We start from the raw sequence: 18097 nt of genomic DNA, 5'->3' as shown, positions 1-18097 counted from the left end.
TGATGGGATCTGGAACAATGATCTTCGCGAGTAAGTAGGCAAATATATTGACTATTTCTTCATAGTATGACGATCGCGCTAAGAACACCAATCTGACCGGAGACATGTTCTGACGGTGCCGCATAGAACCCTACAAAGGAAGCTCAGGGTAGGTTGGACCAGTTCCTATAGATTCATATATTTTTTACAGGACAGACATATTTTTCCGACTCCCCCTTTGGATTCACTTCTGGTTCAGGGTCGATAAAATTCAATAAGCGGGGTTTCCTAGGATTAGGTTTTTTGCGGCGCGTGAACCGAATTGGGCAGTTTCACGTTAGCAGAAACGTGTTACAAACTCGTAGCGTGATTGTTTTCCTAGCATGGGGCATCAGTTCAGGGCGGCTATACAGGGTGATTCAGAAAAGATGGGAAAAACCAATACATTTTCATCAAAGAATGCATAGGTCTAACATGAAACGGCTGCTCCGCAAACAAAACGCCATTCCTGTTTCAATTCTTCGGGAGAGAAAAAACACCGTGCATGCAAATGTAACCTGAGGAATACATGTCTGGTTTTTCATTATTACAAAAGGGCGCTATTATCCCGTACGTTGTAACTGTTAGACCGGTTGCACGCTGGAATAGCTTCACAGGGCTGGCGTCCACGCCTTTTATTCACTGCGACGAAAATTTGCATACGTTTCTTTCGCGCCTAGGGCCATTATCCGCGGGCCAAATGAGGCCCAGTTACAAAACCTAATTTTGTAAAAAATGAACCAAGCAGCACATTTTTCAGATCAAAAAGTATGCGGCCCGTGGCACATTCACAGATCACTTAAGTGAACCACGACAGTTCCGTCTCACATTTAGAGATCCTTTGAATGATATGTGGCAGTTCCTCTCCACACATTGTAGTTCTACTTCGCTCAAGTTATCCGCGTCATAATCATAGATTACTTGAGTGATGCACAGTTCCAGAGCCCGTGAAGGATCCGTGGAACATCTAGCGATCACTAAAGTGAACTCTGTAGACGACTTATCAAAAGGGAGCAAGTTGAGGTGCCACAAACTAGTGAAAGGTTTTCTCGTTTTTGGCGCATCGAGTAAGATGCCATTAAGAATATTTCATATTTTTTTTATAAAGGTCGGTTGATGACGTAAACACCGACTCCCCCAATCGATGCTCACGTAATACTTTAATGACCCCTTAAAGCCGGGTTTTTCTGTGCAACGTGAATCACTCAGCGCGACACGCCGTCCACTCGCCAATAAGAAAATCAGTATGACTATTTCCCTACAGAGCGTGACGCGGCCCATGACAGCGCTTTACGTCGGGCGTGATTGGCCGACTGCTTCTGGAGGAGTCAAATGCGTCGTGCCCCGCGCGTTTTGCCCATGTTCTCTTAACACTCTTGTTTTCTTTCCCTTCCCTTCAAACCGGAGCATGCAGACGACAGAGTAGCTGATGCCAAGGACATATATAGCCGTCCTGTGTGTGATCTAACGCGCCACGCTAGGAAAACACAAACGTGTAGTGTAATTATGTAACACGTTTCTTCCGGCGCAAAATGGTCTAATTCATTTCACGCGGCGCAAAAAACCTATTCCTAGGAAAACCCGGCTTTGATAAAGATTCATCCGTATATTGAAAAGCATATGAACCGAACGAGACCATTTCGCATCGGCAGAAACGCTCAAGTTCACCACGCAACACGTTTGTGATGTCTGCAAATCCCCATTAGAGCGTTTGATTTGTATGAGAACACAATGTGGAAAAAATCGGCGGGACGCGCTACATACGCCTCTGACTTCTCCACAACAGGAAGGCCCAGAAATGCTATAAGGTCGGCCAGCTCTTAGGCGTCTTACGTTGCACGCAAAAAAACCTACTCCTAGGAAAACGGGTCCTAATTGCATATTCTTGTCTTTTTGTGTGTGTACCCATTCACCTGGGTCTCCTAGAAAAACCCTAGGCTGTCTCAATCAAATTTTGAGCGCATGCGTGACGTCAGCAGGCCCGTCATTTTAGTTGCCCTCCTAAAAAAAAAGTTGAAATGATGGGCCTAATTTCTGAAACTTCCATTAATTTTGAATTTCATCATTTCTAAAACTTTCTTCGTTTCTAACAAGAATGAAATTCAGAATCGGGGGCGTCCAGAAACGTTCGGGTACCAATGATAGATTTGACTGTCTTTTCCCGGTCATTTTCTCACATCTAGGGTGGGACCGGACACCCCGCTACACCCTTGTTCAGAATTAATGAAAAAAATTTAAGAAATGAAATTTGTAAATTAAAAAAAATGGAAATAATTTCTGAATTAATGGCATTTCAAACTTAATGAGAGGAATAATTCCGGGATTGACAAAATTTCAATAATTTTGGGGGTAGCAGTATACGAGAGAAAACTTCGATTCGTATACGTTAGATGGCAGCACGACTGCGTGCGGGTAAAGCGAATCTAACGCGTGTTGTAGGTGGTTTGTTTACGTTTCTTCAGTTGTGGAATAGCCTCGGTAAACTTTGGATGTGCCGTCTGCTCGGGAAATTTTTCCCTGTGTGTGTGTGGAATTGGATAGTGCGAGACCAACTTGACTTTTGCTAGTGTTTTTTCCATGTGAGACCAACATTAGCGCAGTGGCAATCTCTCTCTTGTGGATATTATGTGAAGAGTCGGCACACTCACAGACGCACAGTGATGTCGTACCACGATTATGACCGTTTCCACCGAGCCGCGAGGGATGGTCACTTGGATCTATTGCACGAGGGCAACAGGAAAGAATTGAACGCCCAGGATGAGGATGGCATGACACCGGCCATGTGGGCCGCCTACTATGGGCACCTGGATGCCTTGAGACTCATTGTCGGCAGAGGGTATGTACAAATCTCCTATCTAAGCAAAATGAAAATATTTGACTGCACAGGGGCGTGTAAGGGACCCTACGGAGACAAAAAAAAAAAATCACCAAGACCGCACTTCAAGAAATAGGTGTAGTTCTGCGATGTCGTTTCATGGAGGACGCTCAATTCACCCGTCAACTGCTCCTTCAGACACTGTACTGACCCAAATGAGTTTTTGACCAGGGTGATCAAGTGTCTGGAAGCGGCCCTGTCTGTCATTCTTGGGCGAGTATGTATTCTGAAGCTACATGGTCCCTCCCCTTGTAGTTCTGGGGAAGCCACAGAGAGCTTTGAAAAATGAAATATAATTGGAAAAAGACTTGGAAGTCTGGAGGGCACGATGATGTCAATTTATATATATTAGATCAGTCGATGACCTTTGACGCCCCCCTTAGAACCCGGCTGATCTTACTGCATACAGCGTTCGAAATCATTGGTGGTCCGAGACCATTAAGAAAAAAAAAAATTGTGGTGGTCGCCTCAAGTTCCCTACGGAAAATATCTATATCCTCCCTCGTATTCGGGACCACAACCTTCACGGTGGTAGACGAGCATCTTACCACCACACCATTGGTACTATCGAACTCAAGTATGCTGTTACTTCCAGGGCACCTATTGCTTTGACGACGGCCCAGCATAAGAATCTCGCTCCACAAGAGAGGTTGACTGCAATCTTGCCCAGGGGTCCGTAGATGACTTTTTTTTTTTGTTCGCTATAAACTAAGTGAAGAAATCCAATTCTCTAGGTGGGGGGTGCACATGTGAGGGAAAAAAATTTAGCAATATACTGTTCTCTTTTTTTGTTCTTCTTTCTCTCTAGGGTGAGTCTCGCTCCTTTGGGTAGTTATGAACCGTTGGATTTTATGGAGAATTTAGTTTTTCTATGCTTGTGGTATGAACATGACCGCGAACCGTTAGTTTTGGTTTTGATTGCGTTGTTGACACAGCCGCGAAGTTTTTAATTGTTGGTTCATGATTTGAGAATGAAGGGCACTATTACCGTACAGTGTTCACCGGTCAATCAAAATCTATTTTCGCTTCAGATGTTAGATGGTTTTTGAAATTTAAAGAGGAGTGAAATTACTTCTCTCCGGATAATACAAGTTGTGTACATACACCTCGTTAACTTTGCTGTGAGGGAATTGAAATAAAGTCGCAAACAAGTTTCAGATTAAGGAAACAGTTTTTTCCGGATATTATGCTGAGGTGAGCTCGGAAAGAAAAGTCATCACGTCTCCGCCGGGACTCGAACCCAGGCCCTCTTGCTCGCATACCGGGCAAGCATGCTACCATCTACACCACTGGAGACACATGAATCCGCCTTCCTAATTTCACGCACTGTGTCGTGAGGCGCTGAAGTAGAGGCATTAGTAGCCTCTCTTAACTTCAGGAAATGTGTCGGATTCATTTGTCTCCAGTGGTGTGTATGGTAGCATGCAAGAGGGCCTGGGTTCGAGTCCCGGCGGAGACGTGATGACTTTTCTTTCCGAGCTCACCTCAGCATAATATCCGGAAAATAACTGTTTCCTTGATATCTCTGGCCGAGAAAAAAAGCCATCTATATCTCTCTAAGTTTCAGATTAATTAATAAGAGTAAACACGGCCACGAACAGTTTCGGATTTGATTGTGATGTGATAATACGCTGTTGCGAACCGCTACTTTCGGAATTCACGGTCGTGGACGGTTATTTTAGAAATATTTCATTTACTCTAGATCTCTCTCGTTGATTCTAGAATTATGATGACCAACCATCTTGATTATGATGGTTGTAGTGTGAATGAACACTGCTGTAAACAGTTTCGGATTAGACGGTTGGATGATTAGGGAATGATGAGTACGTTGGAGCTGGGGGCGCACAGAGGTTTTCAGACATGGCGGGCCACCAATTCATGTAATTTAGGGAGTTCTTGATAGTAAGAGCCAATTGGGTTGCGTGTGTTCCCGAGTTAAACAGGGACAAAAAAATACTTGAAAACTTTTAATTATTCTGAAATTATTTTTCAATTTTGATTAGTTCTGGAAATATTTTTAACACTAATTCTGAAAAAGTATTTGATTAATTAAATGAGTTATAATCCTGAGATCGCATTAAATGATTCTGTTGTTACTCATTTCGGTAATTCTGAAATTATTTTCCTTTTCAGTATATTTTGACGTTTCTTTCAATAATTATGTCGTAATTATTCTTTTTATTGATTGTGAAATAATTTCTATCAAAAAATTCGAAATTATTTCTCTCCTTATTGGTTTGTTATTTTTTTTTTTCACTAATTCTGTAATTATTCATTTCAAAAATTGGAAAAATTATTTCTTAATTCTCATCAATTTGTCCCGGAATTATTAATTTCATTTATTAAAAAATTCTTAATTCTGAAATTATTTCTTCCATTTTTTTTCCAGAATTCTTTCATTTATTCTAGAACTATTTCATTTATCGTAGAATAATATCCTTGATTAATTCTAGAATTATTCCGTTTTTAAATAATTTCAATCGTTTTCTGGAAATGGTGGACCACAACAAAGCTCCGAGGGCCATGTGTTTGACGACTCCTGCATAATAGCGATATCCACCATTGTCCTTAGGGGCTTTTTTTTTTTAATTATTATTACCGAGCACAACTCAGGTCTATCGCCATAGGCAATTTTCTACCTAGTGAGTTGTGCCGGAAGTGTAATTGTGTGTACCTAACAGTCTGAGTGCGTATCTAGTGTTGTGTATGATTTTTCAATGCTGCCATCTATATCTCAGAAGTGAAGTGAGTGATGTGTCGTGACTGAATATGTCCTTAGGGGCTGTTCAAGTATTACGTCAGCACATTTTTAGTCATTTTTGAACCCCCCCCCCCCCCCGTCAGCAAAATTTCGTCATCAGCTCTGGCCCTCTGAATCCTAACGCATATGGTTAGGATCAGAGACGTACGGGTGGCGGGCTCGTGCCCCCCCCCCACGATCAAAATATTTTTCTTAATTTGATATTTCGGAAGGGGCAATACCTTTATATATGTTAGAATCAACTTCTGTTAATTTCAATGTTATCTGAAGGTTATTAACTAAAGATTTATCTTTAATAAATTCATTGCGACCCACCCTCTAAGCCGTATAATGATAAATCACATAAAGGCCCACGGACCAAATATGTCCCTGGGGGTTATCTGATGCGGCCTGCCCTCCTCAAACCTATTTTTGTAAAAATGAACTAAGCGGCACATTTTTCTTACAGATCGTTCAAGTGTCCCGTGGTACAATTCCGGAACATTTAAGCTGCCCGGACACATTTCCAATCCGCGGAACATTTAGAGATCACTAAAGTGGCTCTGTAGGGCACTTATCAATGGGGGGGGGGGTGGATGGTACTTCAAGTGCCACAAAATATCGAGAGGCTTTTCTCGTTTTTGGCGCGCCGAGTAAGATGTTAAAAATGTTTCATATTTTCATAAAGGGGGTGGTTGATGTAAACATTATCGATATCCCCCTACCCCTTGTCATCAACAGTCAGGCGGTTGAGTGCATTCTGTGTGTTGTGCACTTGGTATACAGTCGCTTTCGTGGCCCGGGGTATTTGGGGGGGGGGATACACACTCATACTTCCGGCACAACTCAATCGATAGTAAATTGCTTATGGCGATAGACCGGAGTTGTGCTCGGTTTGAATGATCATCAACAGTCAGCAAATCGGGAACCCCCCCATCGATCATTACGTAATACTTGAACGGCCCCTTACGAACATGGTACCTCTGGAAATTATCACTGTAAACACGATCGTAGAGGCTCGATGCCACCTGGTCCGATGATGCTCCCAATCAAAGCGCTTTGCTCCCAATCGCAGCCACGGGAGTAAAAACCACGTATGGTTACCAGAAACCACCGGAGATTCGGATAGAATAATAATATATATTCCGGGTGCAAAACCGAAGACCTACTGACACTTGGGCGGCTCTTTGGCATCGTTTCTGTGTTTTTTTGGCGTTTCACAAAATATGAATCATTCACACGGCAAACAACTGTGAATGAAGTTCTTGTCTCATTTTGTATTATGCATACTCATAAGAATGAAATAATCTCATTTATCTTACGCCTTAGAATTCTAACTTCTCATCTCCGCCCCATCTTTCTTCTCTCCTCCATCTTTTCTTCCTACTCCAAGACCCACTTTTTCTTGGAATAATAAGGCTCTAAAAAAACCACAACATGGTTTTAATACGGGAAAGAAGTAATAAAAGGTATAGAGAGAGATGAACGTGTGCAAAAAGGAGGTAAAATAAACAAGCTAACGCTTTCGTAATTACAAAACGTGAGGCTCGGATCCAAAATGGTTTCTTCCTGTATCCTCGGGAATTACACAGAAAGAATCCAATTTTCACGTTGTGTTATCTTCGAGATAACCATCATGGGGAAAACTTTACCAGTTATCAGACGATAACTTCTTTCTTTCTACTTGTAACACATTATTTGGAAGTGTGATTTTTTTTTTTTTTCCAGTGATTTGTTTGCTTTTGGGGGATCATGGATCTGTGCGCCGTTGGGTATTTAAAATTCTATTGAAGACTGTTGTAAACGCGGCCTCTCAAACAGTTACTTTTGGATTTGATTGCGATGACTGGTGTGAATATGGCCGCCAAATAGGCTGTTCACGAATGTGTTTACTTTGCTCATCGTTCCCAAAATCGACAAAAAGGGGCCGTTCAAGTATTACGCCACCAGATTTTTAGACATTTTCGACATCCCTTGTCAGCAAAATTTCGTCAGCTCTACGTGGGCTATGGCTCTACCCTTCTCTCCTAATTAGGCTGATTGCAAATGCGAGCCGATCTCCCCGTTAAAAAGTCTCGCCACAGAGAGCAACAGTCCTACAAATATTCAGTCACTACACATCACTCACTTCACTTCTGAGATATAGATGGCAGCACTGAAAAATCATACACAACACAAGATACGCACTCAAACTGTTAGGTACACACACTTACACTTCCGGCACAACTCACTAGGTAGTAAATTGCCATTGGCGATAGACCTGAGTTGTGCTCGGCTTAAAAAAAAAAAAAAATTAGGCTGACCATATTTCCTTGAGAGAAATACGGGACATCGGAATTCCAAATACGGGACATCGCCAATTATTGGCAAAAACTACGCCAAAACCAAACAAAGTTGCCAAATATTGTTGAAATTAAGGAAAATCACAATGGCGGGAAATGATGCATTACTGCAAATTGCAGTGGATTAAAATGTATTCCACGAAAAAAAAACGTTCACCAACGCAAATGCGGGAGATTAATATCCCATATATAGTTGTAACTATACAAATACAACGCCACAACAGGCAAAATGCCCAACGAGGTGGCTGATAAAAAGATGCCCATAAAAATAGGGTTGTCATATGTTTCAAAAATACAGCAACCCAATTAAAAATGCAATTAACACAAATTACAAACAATATATACACATGATAAAATATTATACAACGCCCATAAAGAATACTTATGGTTGTCTTATTCTAAGAATGGATAGCTTCTCGATTTACCCCAACATGTTTATCGTATTTCTTTTTAAACGTGTCAATTGTGTTACAATTTACTACCTCCGGGGGTAAGCTATTCCATTTATTAACAACCCTATTGGAGAAAAATTCCCTGCGACACCATAACCTTGCATTGTCCCTCACCAATCGATACTGGTGTCCCCTTGTAAAAGCAGTCGATTGGCGGTGTACTAAAAGTTCATGGTCCATCCTATCCATCCCATTGAAAATTTTGAACACTTCGATCATATCTCCTCGACACCTGCGTTCATCCAATGTAAACATATTCAAAAAATGAAGTCTTTCTTCATAACTCAAGCCCTGTGTGCCAATAAGGACACGCGTAGCTCTCCTCTGCACCCCTTCAACCAAGTCTATGTCCCTCTGTAGGTATGGTCTCCAAAACCTTACAGCATACTCCAGTCCAGGACGAACTAAGCCTCGAAAAAGCGGAAGAATGACTCTAGGAGAACGCGAAGAGACCTTTTTGAAAATGAGACCAAGCATTCTATTCGATTTTTTGACAACCGCTGAACAATGTTCAGAAAACTTAAGTCGCTCGTCAATGAGAATTCCCCTATCATTAAATAATTTGAGTTGAAAAATAATTTCGATCTTCGACTTCAATAAAGAATAAAAATTCAAGTAAGCTTCGTGTGAAATACGGGAAAAACCGGGACACTTTCGCCAAAAAGTCGGGACGACCAAAAAAACAGAAAATACCGGGACTGTCCCGGGAAATACGGGACGTATTGTCTCCCTACTCCTAATGCATATTGGGGCCAGAGACATGCGCCTGGGGCGAGGGTATGCAAACACTGCCTCCGCTCTGTTCCTTGCTGGATATAAGCAGGCTACCATATGGCTGGGCCATGCTGGAGGGCAAGGATATGAAAAGTCATGATTTTAAAAAAATCAAATATTTTTTTAATTATACAATCGAATACAGTTATAGCTAGGGTGACCATACGTCCCGTATTTCCCGGGACAGTCCCGGTATTTTGTTTTTTTTGGCCGTCCCGACTTTTTGGCAAAAGTGTCCTGGTTTTTCCCGTATTTCACACAAAGCCTACTTGAATTTTTATTCTTTATTGAAGTCAAAGATTGAAATTATTTTTCAACTCCTAATTATTTTATGATAATTACAACTATATATGGGAATATTAATCTCCCACGTTTGCCTTGGTAAACGTTTTTTTTTTTTTCCGTGAAATACATTTTAATCTACTGCAATTTGCAGAAATGCATCATTTCCCGCCATTGTGATTTTCCCGTGATTTCAAATACAAATACAACGCCACAACAGGCAAATTGCCCAACGAGGTGGCTGACTTAAGAACATCATGGATCCCCGAGCCCCTACCTACTACTGCTACACCACACATGCACCCCCCCCCCCCCCGCGGAACCCCCCAACGAATCGGTACATGCGGGAATGTGCGTGTACGTGTAGTGCAACCTGACGTAAAGTTTGTTTCTGTGTAATGCTTGTTATGTGTAGTGCTGTCATCTGCCCCCCAGTTTTACTAACTATGAGTGAAGTGTTATGGTTGAATGATTTACCGTTGTAGGACTGTTGCTCTCTGTGGCGAGACTTTTTAACGGGGAGATCGGCTCGCATTTGCGCCTTGAAGTTGGGAACCACAGAAAACCAACTTCAGCCGACCACCACTGTGGGGTTCGAACCCGGATCCTCGCATCACGAGTCCGGCACTATAACCACTCGACCACCACAGCGGCGGCAATAATATTTGGCAACTTTGTTTGGTTTTGGCGATGTCCCGTATTTCTCTTAAGAAAATATGGTCAGCCTAGTTGTAGCGAAAATCTTGTTTTATATATAACGAACACTTTTCGAATCCTCCAGATAAGTGAGTGTATAAGATCTGAAATTCCTGACGCTTGTAAAACCATTGATAATGCATATTTTCATATCACCTACCTGTTTTTTCCACCCAATCTCAAAATTAATTAAGCAGTAAATGAATAAACTAACAAACGAACCGCACAAGCAAGAAATACGAACATCCAAAAATCTGTGTTTATGTAACATGAAAGGTTATTGAGCCCAAGTTAACTTCATGGATTAACATTGTTCTTGAATAGATAAGTGTTTTCATTTATTCGTGAGGGCACCCCCCCCCCCCGCCATATAAAGTAAATTCCTGGTGGCGACTCAGTGTCACGCATGGTGCAGGGTTACTCGATGCACAATCAAAGGGTCATTCGGCATCAACTAAATGAAAAACATATTCTATTGACGAGATTGTTTCTTGCCCAGTTGATGGATGCATTTTTCGAATTTTCGTATTAAAATTTCAAGTCCAACAGTATTTCTGTCAGTGCGACATCTACAGGGCGTCCATAATTAAAAGACCCTATTTTAAAGTAGACTGCAGGTGAAACCAGCCATCAGAAAATTGTGAAATTTTGTGGACGACGACTTCATAAAGTGGATGGGAATTTGTTTCGGGGGGGGGGGGGGGTATTAGTTGCACATGTCTCCGCCAGAGGGCGTTTTATTAAGAAATGACACATTTAGGCAAACGTTTACACGTTTAACAATCGTTAAACACTCTTACTATTGTTACTGCAACAAAGCATGTTCCACATGGTGGAAATCATTTTCAGATACCATGTGAAATCGCAAGATGGCATGTTCCACCACTGACCCAAGTGTGTGCGGAAAAATATTCAGCACGTGGGGGGCGTGAGATGATACCTTTAAGGTCAGATAAAGTTCTTTAATTGTCACGACTTTTGTCACGTTTTTTTTCTTATGCAATGTGTGGAGGAGCTCCGTCTTGCATAAAGATTGCGTCTACAAGGCAGTGACGTGCTTGCAGAGCCGGAACAATTTCGTTCTGTAACAGCAACGCATATCGCTTCCCGGTGATCGAACATGCCACTGGACCTGTAGAACGTAACTCCTCGTAGAAGTAGGGACCGAGAATAAATGATGCAGTAAATCCACACCATACCGTCACTTTTGGTGAATGCAACGGAACCTCCAAGATAGCGAGCGGATTTTCTGGTTCCGAAATTTGGTATTTGTGAGTATTGACTGTACCGTCCAAGTGAAAATGCGCTTCGTCTGTCCAGAGGGTATTCCAAGGCCATTCTGAATCGACCTCAACGCGAGGTAGAAACTGCAGCGAGAACTGGAGTCGAACGTCATAATCATGTGGAAGCAACCGCTGCACAAGCGAAAGTTTGTACGGATAATATCGGAGGATATTCCGCATGATCTTACGGACAATTGAACGTGGCCTGTGCTATACGCCTGACAGTAGTGTTAGAATTCGAAGCTCTGTCCTCTTCCACCTGAAGCGAAACCTCCTGTACTGCGTCTATAGAAACGCGGGTTTTAATCATCTTCCAGGACGAACAGCCAACGATACTGTGGTTTCAAATTTCGTTATCATGCGCTGAAGGTTTTTAACATTCATTGGACCTTTCCAAGTCCAATATTTCCGTAGAGCAGTTACTGCGGAATTGCTGTTTTGGTAAAACAATTTGACCAAGAAAGCGCGATCTGGTAAACTTATCGTCATTGTTAGCAGCAAACACATTGAGAAACAAGATCTCCGCGAATGTTTCTAGGTTTTTATAACAGCTGCTGAGTGACGTCACATAAATTTACACGTTAACTATACAGGTGCAACTAATTTTTTTCCCCTGAAACGAATTCCCCATCACTTTATGAAGTCCCCCATACAATTTCGCCCTTTACTGATGACTGGTTTCGCCTGTAGGCTACTTTAAAATAGGGTCTTTTAATTATGGACGCCCTGTATTACGTATTTTCAAAAAATTTGAAATTTAAAGAAAAAAATTTTGGTCGTGGGAGGGGGGGCGTGAGCCCCTTATGTCCCCACCCCCTCTCCCCATGTACGTCTCTGATCCCACTAATATGCGTTAGGATTCAAATCAGGCGCGATTCTTTTTGAAACACCCTGTATCTGACATCCATATTTGTTTTATGGGCACAATCTTTTCAGCCACCTCGTAGGGTATTTTGCCTGTGTTGTGGCCTTTATATTTGAATATCAACTTTCTCCGGAGATGCAACTTTTTATCTTCAGTTTCAGACACGAGAGAAGAGGTCATTCTGGACTCTGGTTCCCCCCCCCCCCCCACCGCGAGCAACAGGTTATCTAACAGGAAGAGCTCTACGAGAATATAAAAAAAGCAATTTTGTATCATCTTACAGCGTAATTACAGGTGTAATACTAAAGCACACACACACACACACACTCTGTGTTCAGAATCTCGATGATGCGTCGTGTCGCACCTTGAAGATTGGAACAAAAACATGTTCGAGGGAAAAAAAAGTGAGAGTAAAAAGGTTGGGGAGGGGGGGGGTCTTATTTCTTAAATAACGAGGAAAATAGTTTTGATAGAAATGGGGATCCTGAAATCTCTCGTTCTCTGCGTGAAAAAACGATCACTACAATGGGTTATAAAAGTCGTGAATTCCACCCCCCCCCCCTCCTCTTTCTACTAGAAGTTTCCGTAGAGAAATGCGAGAAGAAATATGTTATCTTTGAGACTTGCATACCTCCCACGAAATCCGTAGCTAATAGCTTGTTTGCTCTCGGATGTGCGTACGAGGAGTGAGTACCACCGGACATACGTAGGAGAATTTGTGTCGCCCTTCAAATGTGGTAGGTGTGCTTGTGCGTACTCCTAGAAATGGGTAGGAAGGCAGCGTACCCCCCATTAGGGTCGCAACTAGATGCTTGTTCAAGCACGCAAATTGAAGCGCCCCCCCCCCTCCCCATACTGTTTAGAAAGAGGAGTCTATAAAGGTGGAATTTGCGCCATCTCTGCACCGGGGCATTGGATCCGCCTGCCCCTTCCATGTTATGGGCCTGGTAACCCCATCCCGAGAAATGATTATAGAAGCGATAGTTGCGTACCCCTAAAAAATGCGCAGAATTCATGCGTACTCGAGAGCTTCAAACGTTCTTAAAAATCATTTAACCCCACCTAGCGAAAAGATCGACAAAATCGATAAGCAAACAGATTTGCGACAACACTTCTACCGAGCGAAGCGCCCACGGCTGCGGATCTAGGACGAGGAGGGGCAAATTGTTTGAATTATTATATGTATTTTACGGGACAGACAAATTTTCCGATATTATTCGGTTCTTGTGAGGGCAGATCGTTTCTTTCTCCCTAACCCAGAAGGATCCACGCCTGAGCGCAGGCAGACGTCTTCTGATTCGTCTTCAGCTGCGAATGAAGCGAACAAAGGCAGACATCTTCAGATTCAAATGGAGCGACGGATGCATCTGCAGCAGCGAATGAATCCGAGACAGATATCTTCAGCTGTTGAAGGGATCCGAGACAGTTTTTTTTTCAGCTACGAATGAAGTTGAGAGGCAGACATCTTCAGATTTGAATGAAGTGAAGGCAGACATCTTCAGATTTGAATGAAGTGAAGGCAAACATCTTCCGATTCGGATAGAGTTTGCTGCATCAGGGATCACAGCAGACATCTTCAGCTGCGAATGAAGTCGAGAAAGATATCTTTAGCTGCGAATGGAGAGGAGACGGATATCTTCAGATTTGAATGGAGTGGAGACGGATATCTTCGAATGGAGCGGAGGCAGGCATCTCCAAGTTGTGAATGAAGCAGGCATCTTCAGCTGCGAATGAAGTCGAGAAAGATATCTTTAGCTGCGAATGGAGAGGAGACGGATATCTTCAGATTTGAATGGAGTGGAGACGGATATCTTCAGATTTGAATGGAGTGGAGACGGATATCTTCGAATGGAGCGGAGGCAGACATCTCCAAGTTGTGAATGAAGCAGGCATCTTCAGCTGCGAATAAAGTCGAGAAAGATATCTTTAGCTGCGAATAAAGTCGAGAAAGATATCTTTAGCTGCGAATGGAGAGGAGACGGATATCTTCAGATTTGAATGGAGTGGAGACGGATATCTTCAGATTTGAATGGAGTGGAGACGGATATCTTCAGATTTGAATGGAGTGGAGACGGATATCTTCGAATGGAGCGGAGGCAGACATCTCCAAGTTGTGAATGAAGCAGGCATCTTCAGCTGCGAATAAAGTCGAGAAAGATATCTTTAGCTGCGAATAAAGTCGAGAAAGATATCTTTAGCTGCGAATGGAGAGGAGACGGATATCTTTAGCTGCGAATAAAGTCGAGAAAGATATCTTTAGCTGCGAATGGAGAGGAGACGGATATCTTTAGCTGCAAATGGAGAGGAGACGGGTATCTTCAGATTTGAATGGAGTGGAGACGGATATCTTCGAATGGAGCGGAGGCAGGCATCTCCAAGTTGTGAATGAAGAGGCGCCTCCAGCTGCGAATGGAACGTAGCCAGGCGGATCGAAGGTGATGTGTCTGAGAAGCGACTTATTGTGTGTAGGGTGATCATCCCGTACTTTATTGGACAGAGAAATTTAATATATATTATTTGGCTCTTGGGACGCCCCCCTGGATCCGCACTTGAGTGCCCAAAATTTGCGAGAGCGTTGACAATAATCTGTTGCGAGCAAAAGATAAATAAGCTTTTCCCCCCTTTCCGGTAGACTGGGAAAACCCACGATTAATTGAAAGCAAAACACGGAAAGGGTTGTTGGTTTCAACCGAATAATGATGAAGTGCATCATCGCCATTCCCCTGACAGTGATGTGAAAATTGAATACAATTACCACCATCCAACACTCGCTGGATGAAAAATGGCTTCACGCGTTAAAAGAGAAAATGGAATGGCGTCTTCGGTCTCTCATTGGTCAAAAGTTACTTAGAGGATTTGATCTTTTGACACCTCTCTCTCTCGTAACATTCTCGTCCGCTCCAAAACGAGGCAGTGATCGATTAATTACGAGAGTCAGGTGACCAGGCCGTAACATTAAACCGTCCCGTTTTTCTATTCCGAACTGACTTTTGTGGGGTGTTTTCTTCGAAAGGTCGCAACCTGACGAGAGTCCGACCATCCATCAAGCGAGGAAGAAGGTACGTCAAGGGACGAAGACATGACTTCCGGATTTGCATTTTTTTTCCATACACACACCACTGAACCTGCTAGTAATCAAGGGAGGAAAAAATTACACAACTGGCAAAAAAAAAGGAAGTAGCAAACTATTACAGGGGCTAAACTACTGATTGACATTTTCAAACTTTTAATGATGAGAGCTGCAAATCGCGTAACCACAAGAAACATTCAGCAATGCTTCTTAGAATAAAAAAAAGCGAAAAGTAACCAGCATATATACAGTCGAGTTCGCTTATAACGTACCCCTCCCCCTCTTGGTGATTCGAGAAGTGTATGATATAAGAGGAATAAATAAAAATAAATATTCGATAATAGTTTTTTTGGACCTAAAACGAGCATTTGATTATGTGGATCTAAACATTCTAACAGAGAAATTATATTCAGCCGGTATAAGAGGAAATATCTTATAACGGTTTAAATCATACTACTAAACAAGGGCGTAGCGAGGGTGGGGGGACTTGGGGGTCTGGTCTTCCCCCCCCCCAAATGTGAGAAAATGACCGAAAAAGGGGAAAAAGATGGCCAAATCCATTGTTCTGTCACTTTGGTCCCCCCCCCCCCGAACGAAATTTCTGGCTACGCCCCTGCTACTACACTAGACGACAAGATGTCACAATAGAGGGAAAAAAATTAGCAATTTTCAAGAAGTTAAAAAAAGGCGGCGTCCCACAAGGGTCGGTCTTAGGGCCGATACTGTTTTTAATTTGCATAAATGAACTGAGTGAACTAAATCTAAATGGTAGCATTATATCTTTTGGATAATGATACAGTTCTATATGTTGAGGATACAGAAACAGATAGGTAGGTCCTTCTCCGTTCTTTTAACCAGACTAACAAAAATTAATCACTGGCGAATTAAACACAAATTAAAAGTAAATACACAAAAAACTAAATTTATGCGCACGAAAACAAGATACATAAATGACAGTACACACATAAAATTACTCACTCACTGCCAACCTCGAACTATATCAGTATGTAATTGTGAAGAAATACATAGGTAGAGTGTTCAGTATTATGAATACTTAGGAATAGTTATACAAGATAACCTAAAATGGAACATACATAGTGGAAAAATGATGAAAAAACTCAAAACGTGTATTCAGGAGTCATTTATAAACCTAAATATACATAGTTGGTAATAACTTCTTGAAAGATATCTTCTATGCGTGGGTTTATTCAAATATAAATTACATACAGATTACAATGTCTTTATTACGATCGAAAATGCAGTACTTTGAAATAAATTATTGCACCAATGCATATTAATTATATACTAAAATACATCTAATGAAGGAAAGAGCTGTTGCTGAGGGAGAAAATACCATGTAATAAAAATCCTATAGGCCTGCTGTGGAAGGACTTCATAGTCCCTTGGGGCTACGTAGTGTATGTAGTGTATGTATTATATGTGTATGTGTGTGTTTTGTGTCGTGTAACGTATGTTTGTATTTGTATATTGTATAACGAATAAGCCCTTATTTCAAAAAATTAAATATCTCTACAACAAAGATCAATAGAATTTATGCGGTAAACGGTACGTTTATTAGCAAAACTGTAAGAATGTTGTACGGAAATTTCGAAAATTTAGTTGTTTTTTTTTAATTTTTTAAAATTTAAAACAAAACTGGAGATTTTGGGGTGTCCGAAAATCCTCATTTGTGTGAAGAGAAACCACTGCATTCGCCTAAAGTTACTGCATGGGCTGCGGTATGCGCCAGAGGCATTACCGGACCCTTCTTCGTGCGAGAAACGATTACTACTGAACGTTACGTTACAATTTTGGAACATATGTGTCAGCACACATGGCGCATACCGCAGCGCATGCAGTAACTTTTAGGCGAATGCAGTGGCTTGTGTTCACACAAATGAGGATTTTCGGACACCCCAAAATCTCCAGTTCTGTTTTTGTTTTTCTTAAATTTTAAAAATTAAAAAAAAAACAACTAAATTTTCGAAATTTTTGTACAACATTCTTACGTTATAGTGACGGACTCGCGATGCGAGGATCCGGGTTCGAACCCCACAGTGGTGGTCGGCTGAAGTTGGTTTTCTGTGGTTCCCAACTTCAAGGCGCAAATGCGAGCCGATCTCCACGTTAAAAAGTCTCGCCACAGAGAGCAACAGTCCTACAACGATAAATCATTCAATCATAACACTTCACTCATAGTTAGAAAAACTGGTGGCAGATGGCAGCACTACACATAACAAGCATTACAGAGAAACAACAAAAACTTCACGTCAGGTTTCACTACACGTACACGCACATTCCCGCATGTACCGATTCGTTGGGGGTTCCGCGGGGGGGGGGGGTGTGGGCGGGGTGCATGTGTGGTGTAGTAGTACGTAGGGCCTCCAAAAAATGGCTCGGGGATCCATGATGTTCTTAAGTCAGCCACCTCGTTGGGCAATTTGCCTGTTGTGGCGTTGTATTTGTATTTGTATATAGCAGTTGTATGCATGCATAAAGTGCATTATTGAGATAGTCGTGGAGCTTATGCAGCACGTAATCAAATCTATAGAATGGATATTTTTTTTTTTGGTTGAGATAATAACGTCCTGAGGGATTCTAAAAATTTATTAGCATATATATACGATGTGCCGAACATACATACATTTTTGCTGTGAATTGATTTGACTGACATTATTTGGGTTTACGCCAGGGTTGGCA

The 18097-nt window shown here is 41.9% G+C and overlaps 1 protein-coding gene across 1 annotated transcript in view; it reads left to right on the top strand.

The window, feature by feature from the left end:
- Nucleotides 1–2487: 2487 nt before the first annotated feature.
- The window catches only part of LOC149070839 (pre-mRNA splicing regulator USH1G-like), a 65914-nt gene continuing 50304 nt past the window's right edge, over nt 2488–18097 (top strand). The window contains exon 1 of the mRNA XM_089248561.1: nt 2488–2854. Within this exon, the coding sequence (XP_089104687.1) occupies nt 2679–2854 (176 nt within the window). The 5' untranslated portion in view covers nt 2488–2678. The remainder of the gene's footprint in view (nt 2855–18097) is intronic.

Source organism: Pholcus phalangioides, unplaced genomic scaffold, assembly GCF_987345545.1.
Source record: "Pholcus phalangioides strain wild (caught in Gottingen) unplaced genomic scaffold, Ppha-v1.0 ptg000020l_1, whole genome shotgun sequence".
Taxonomy (NCBI): Eukaryota; Metazoa; Arthropoda; class Arachnida; order Araneae; family Pholcidae; genus Pholcus; species Pholcus phalangioides.
Note: the sequence above shows the minus strand (reverse complement) of the source record. Positions and strands in the feature narration are given on the sequence as shown.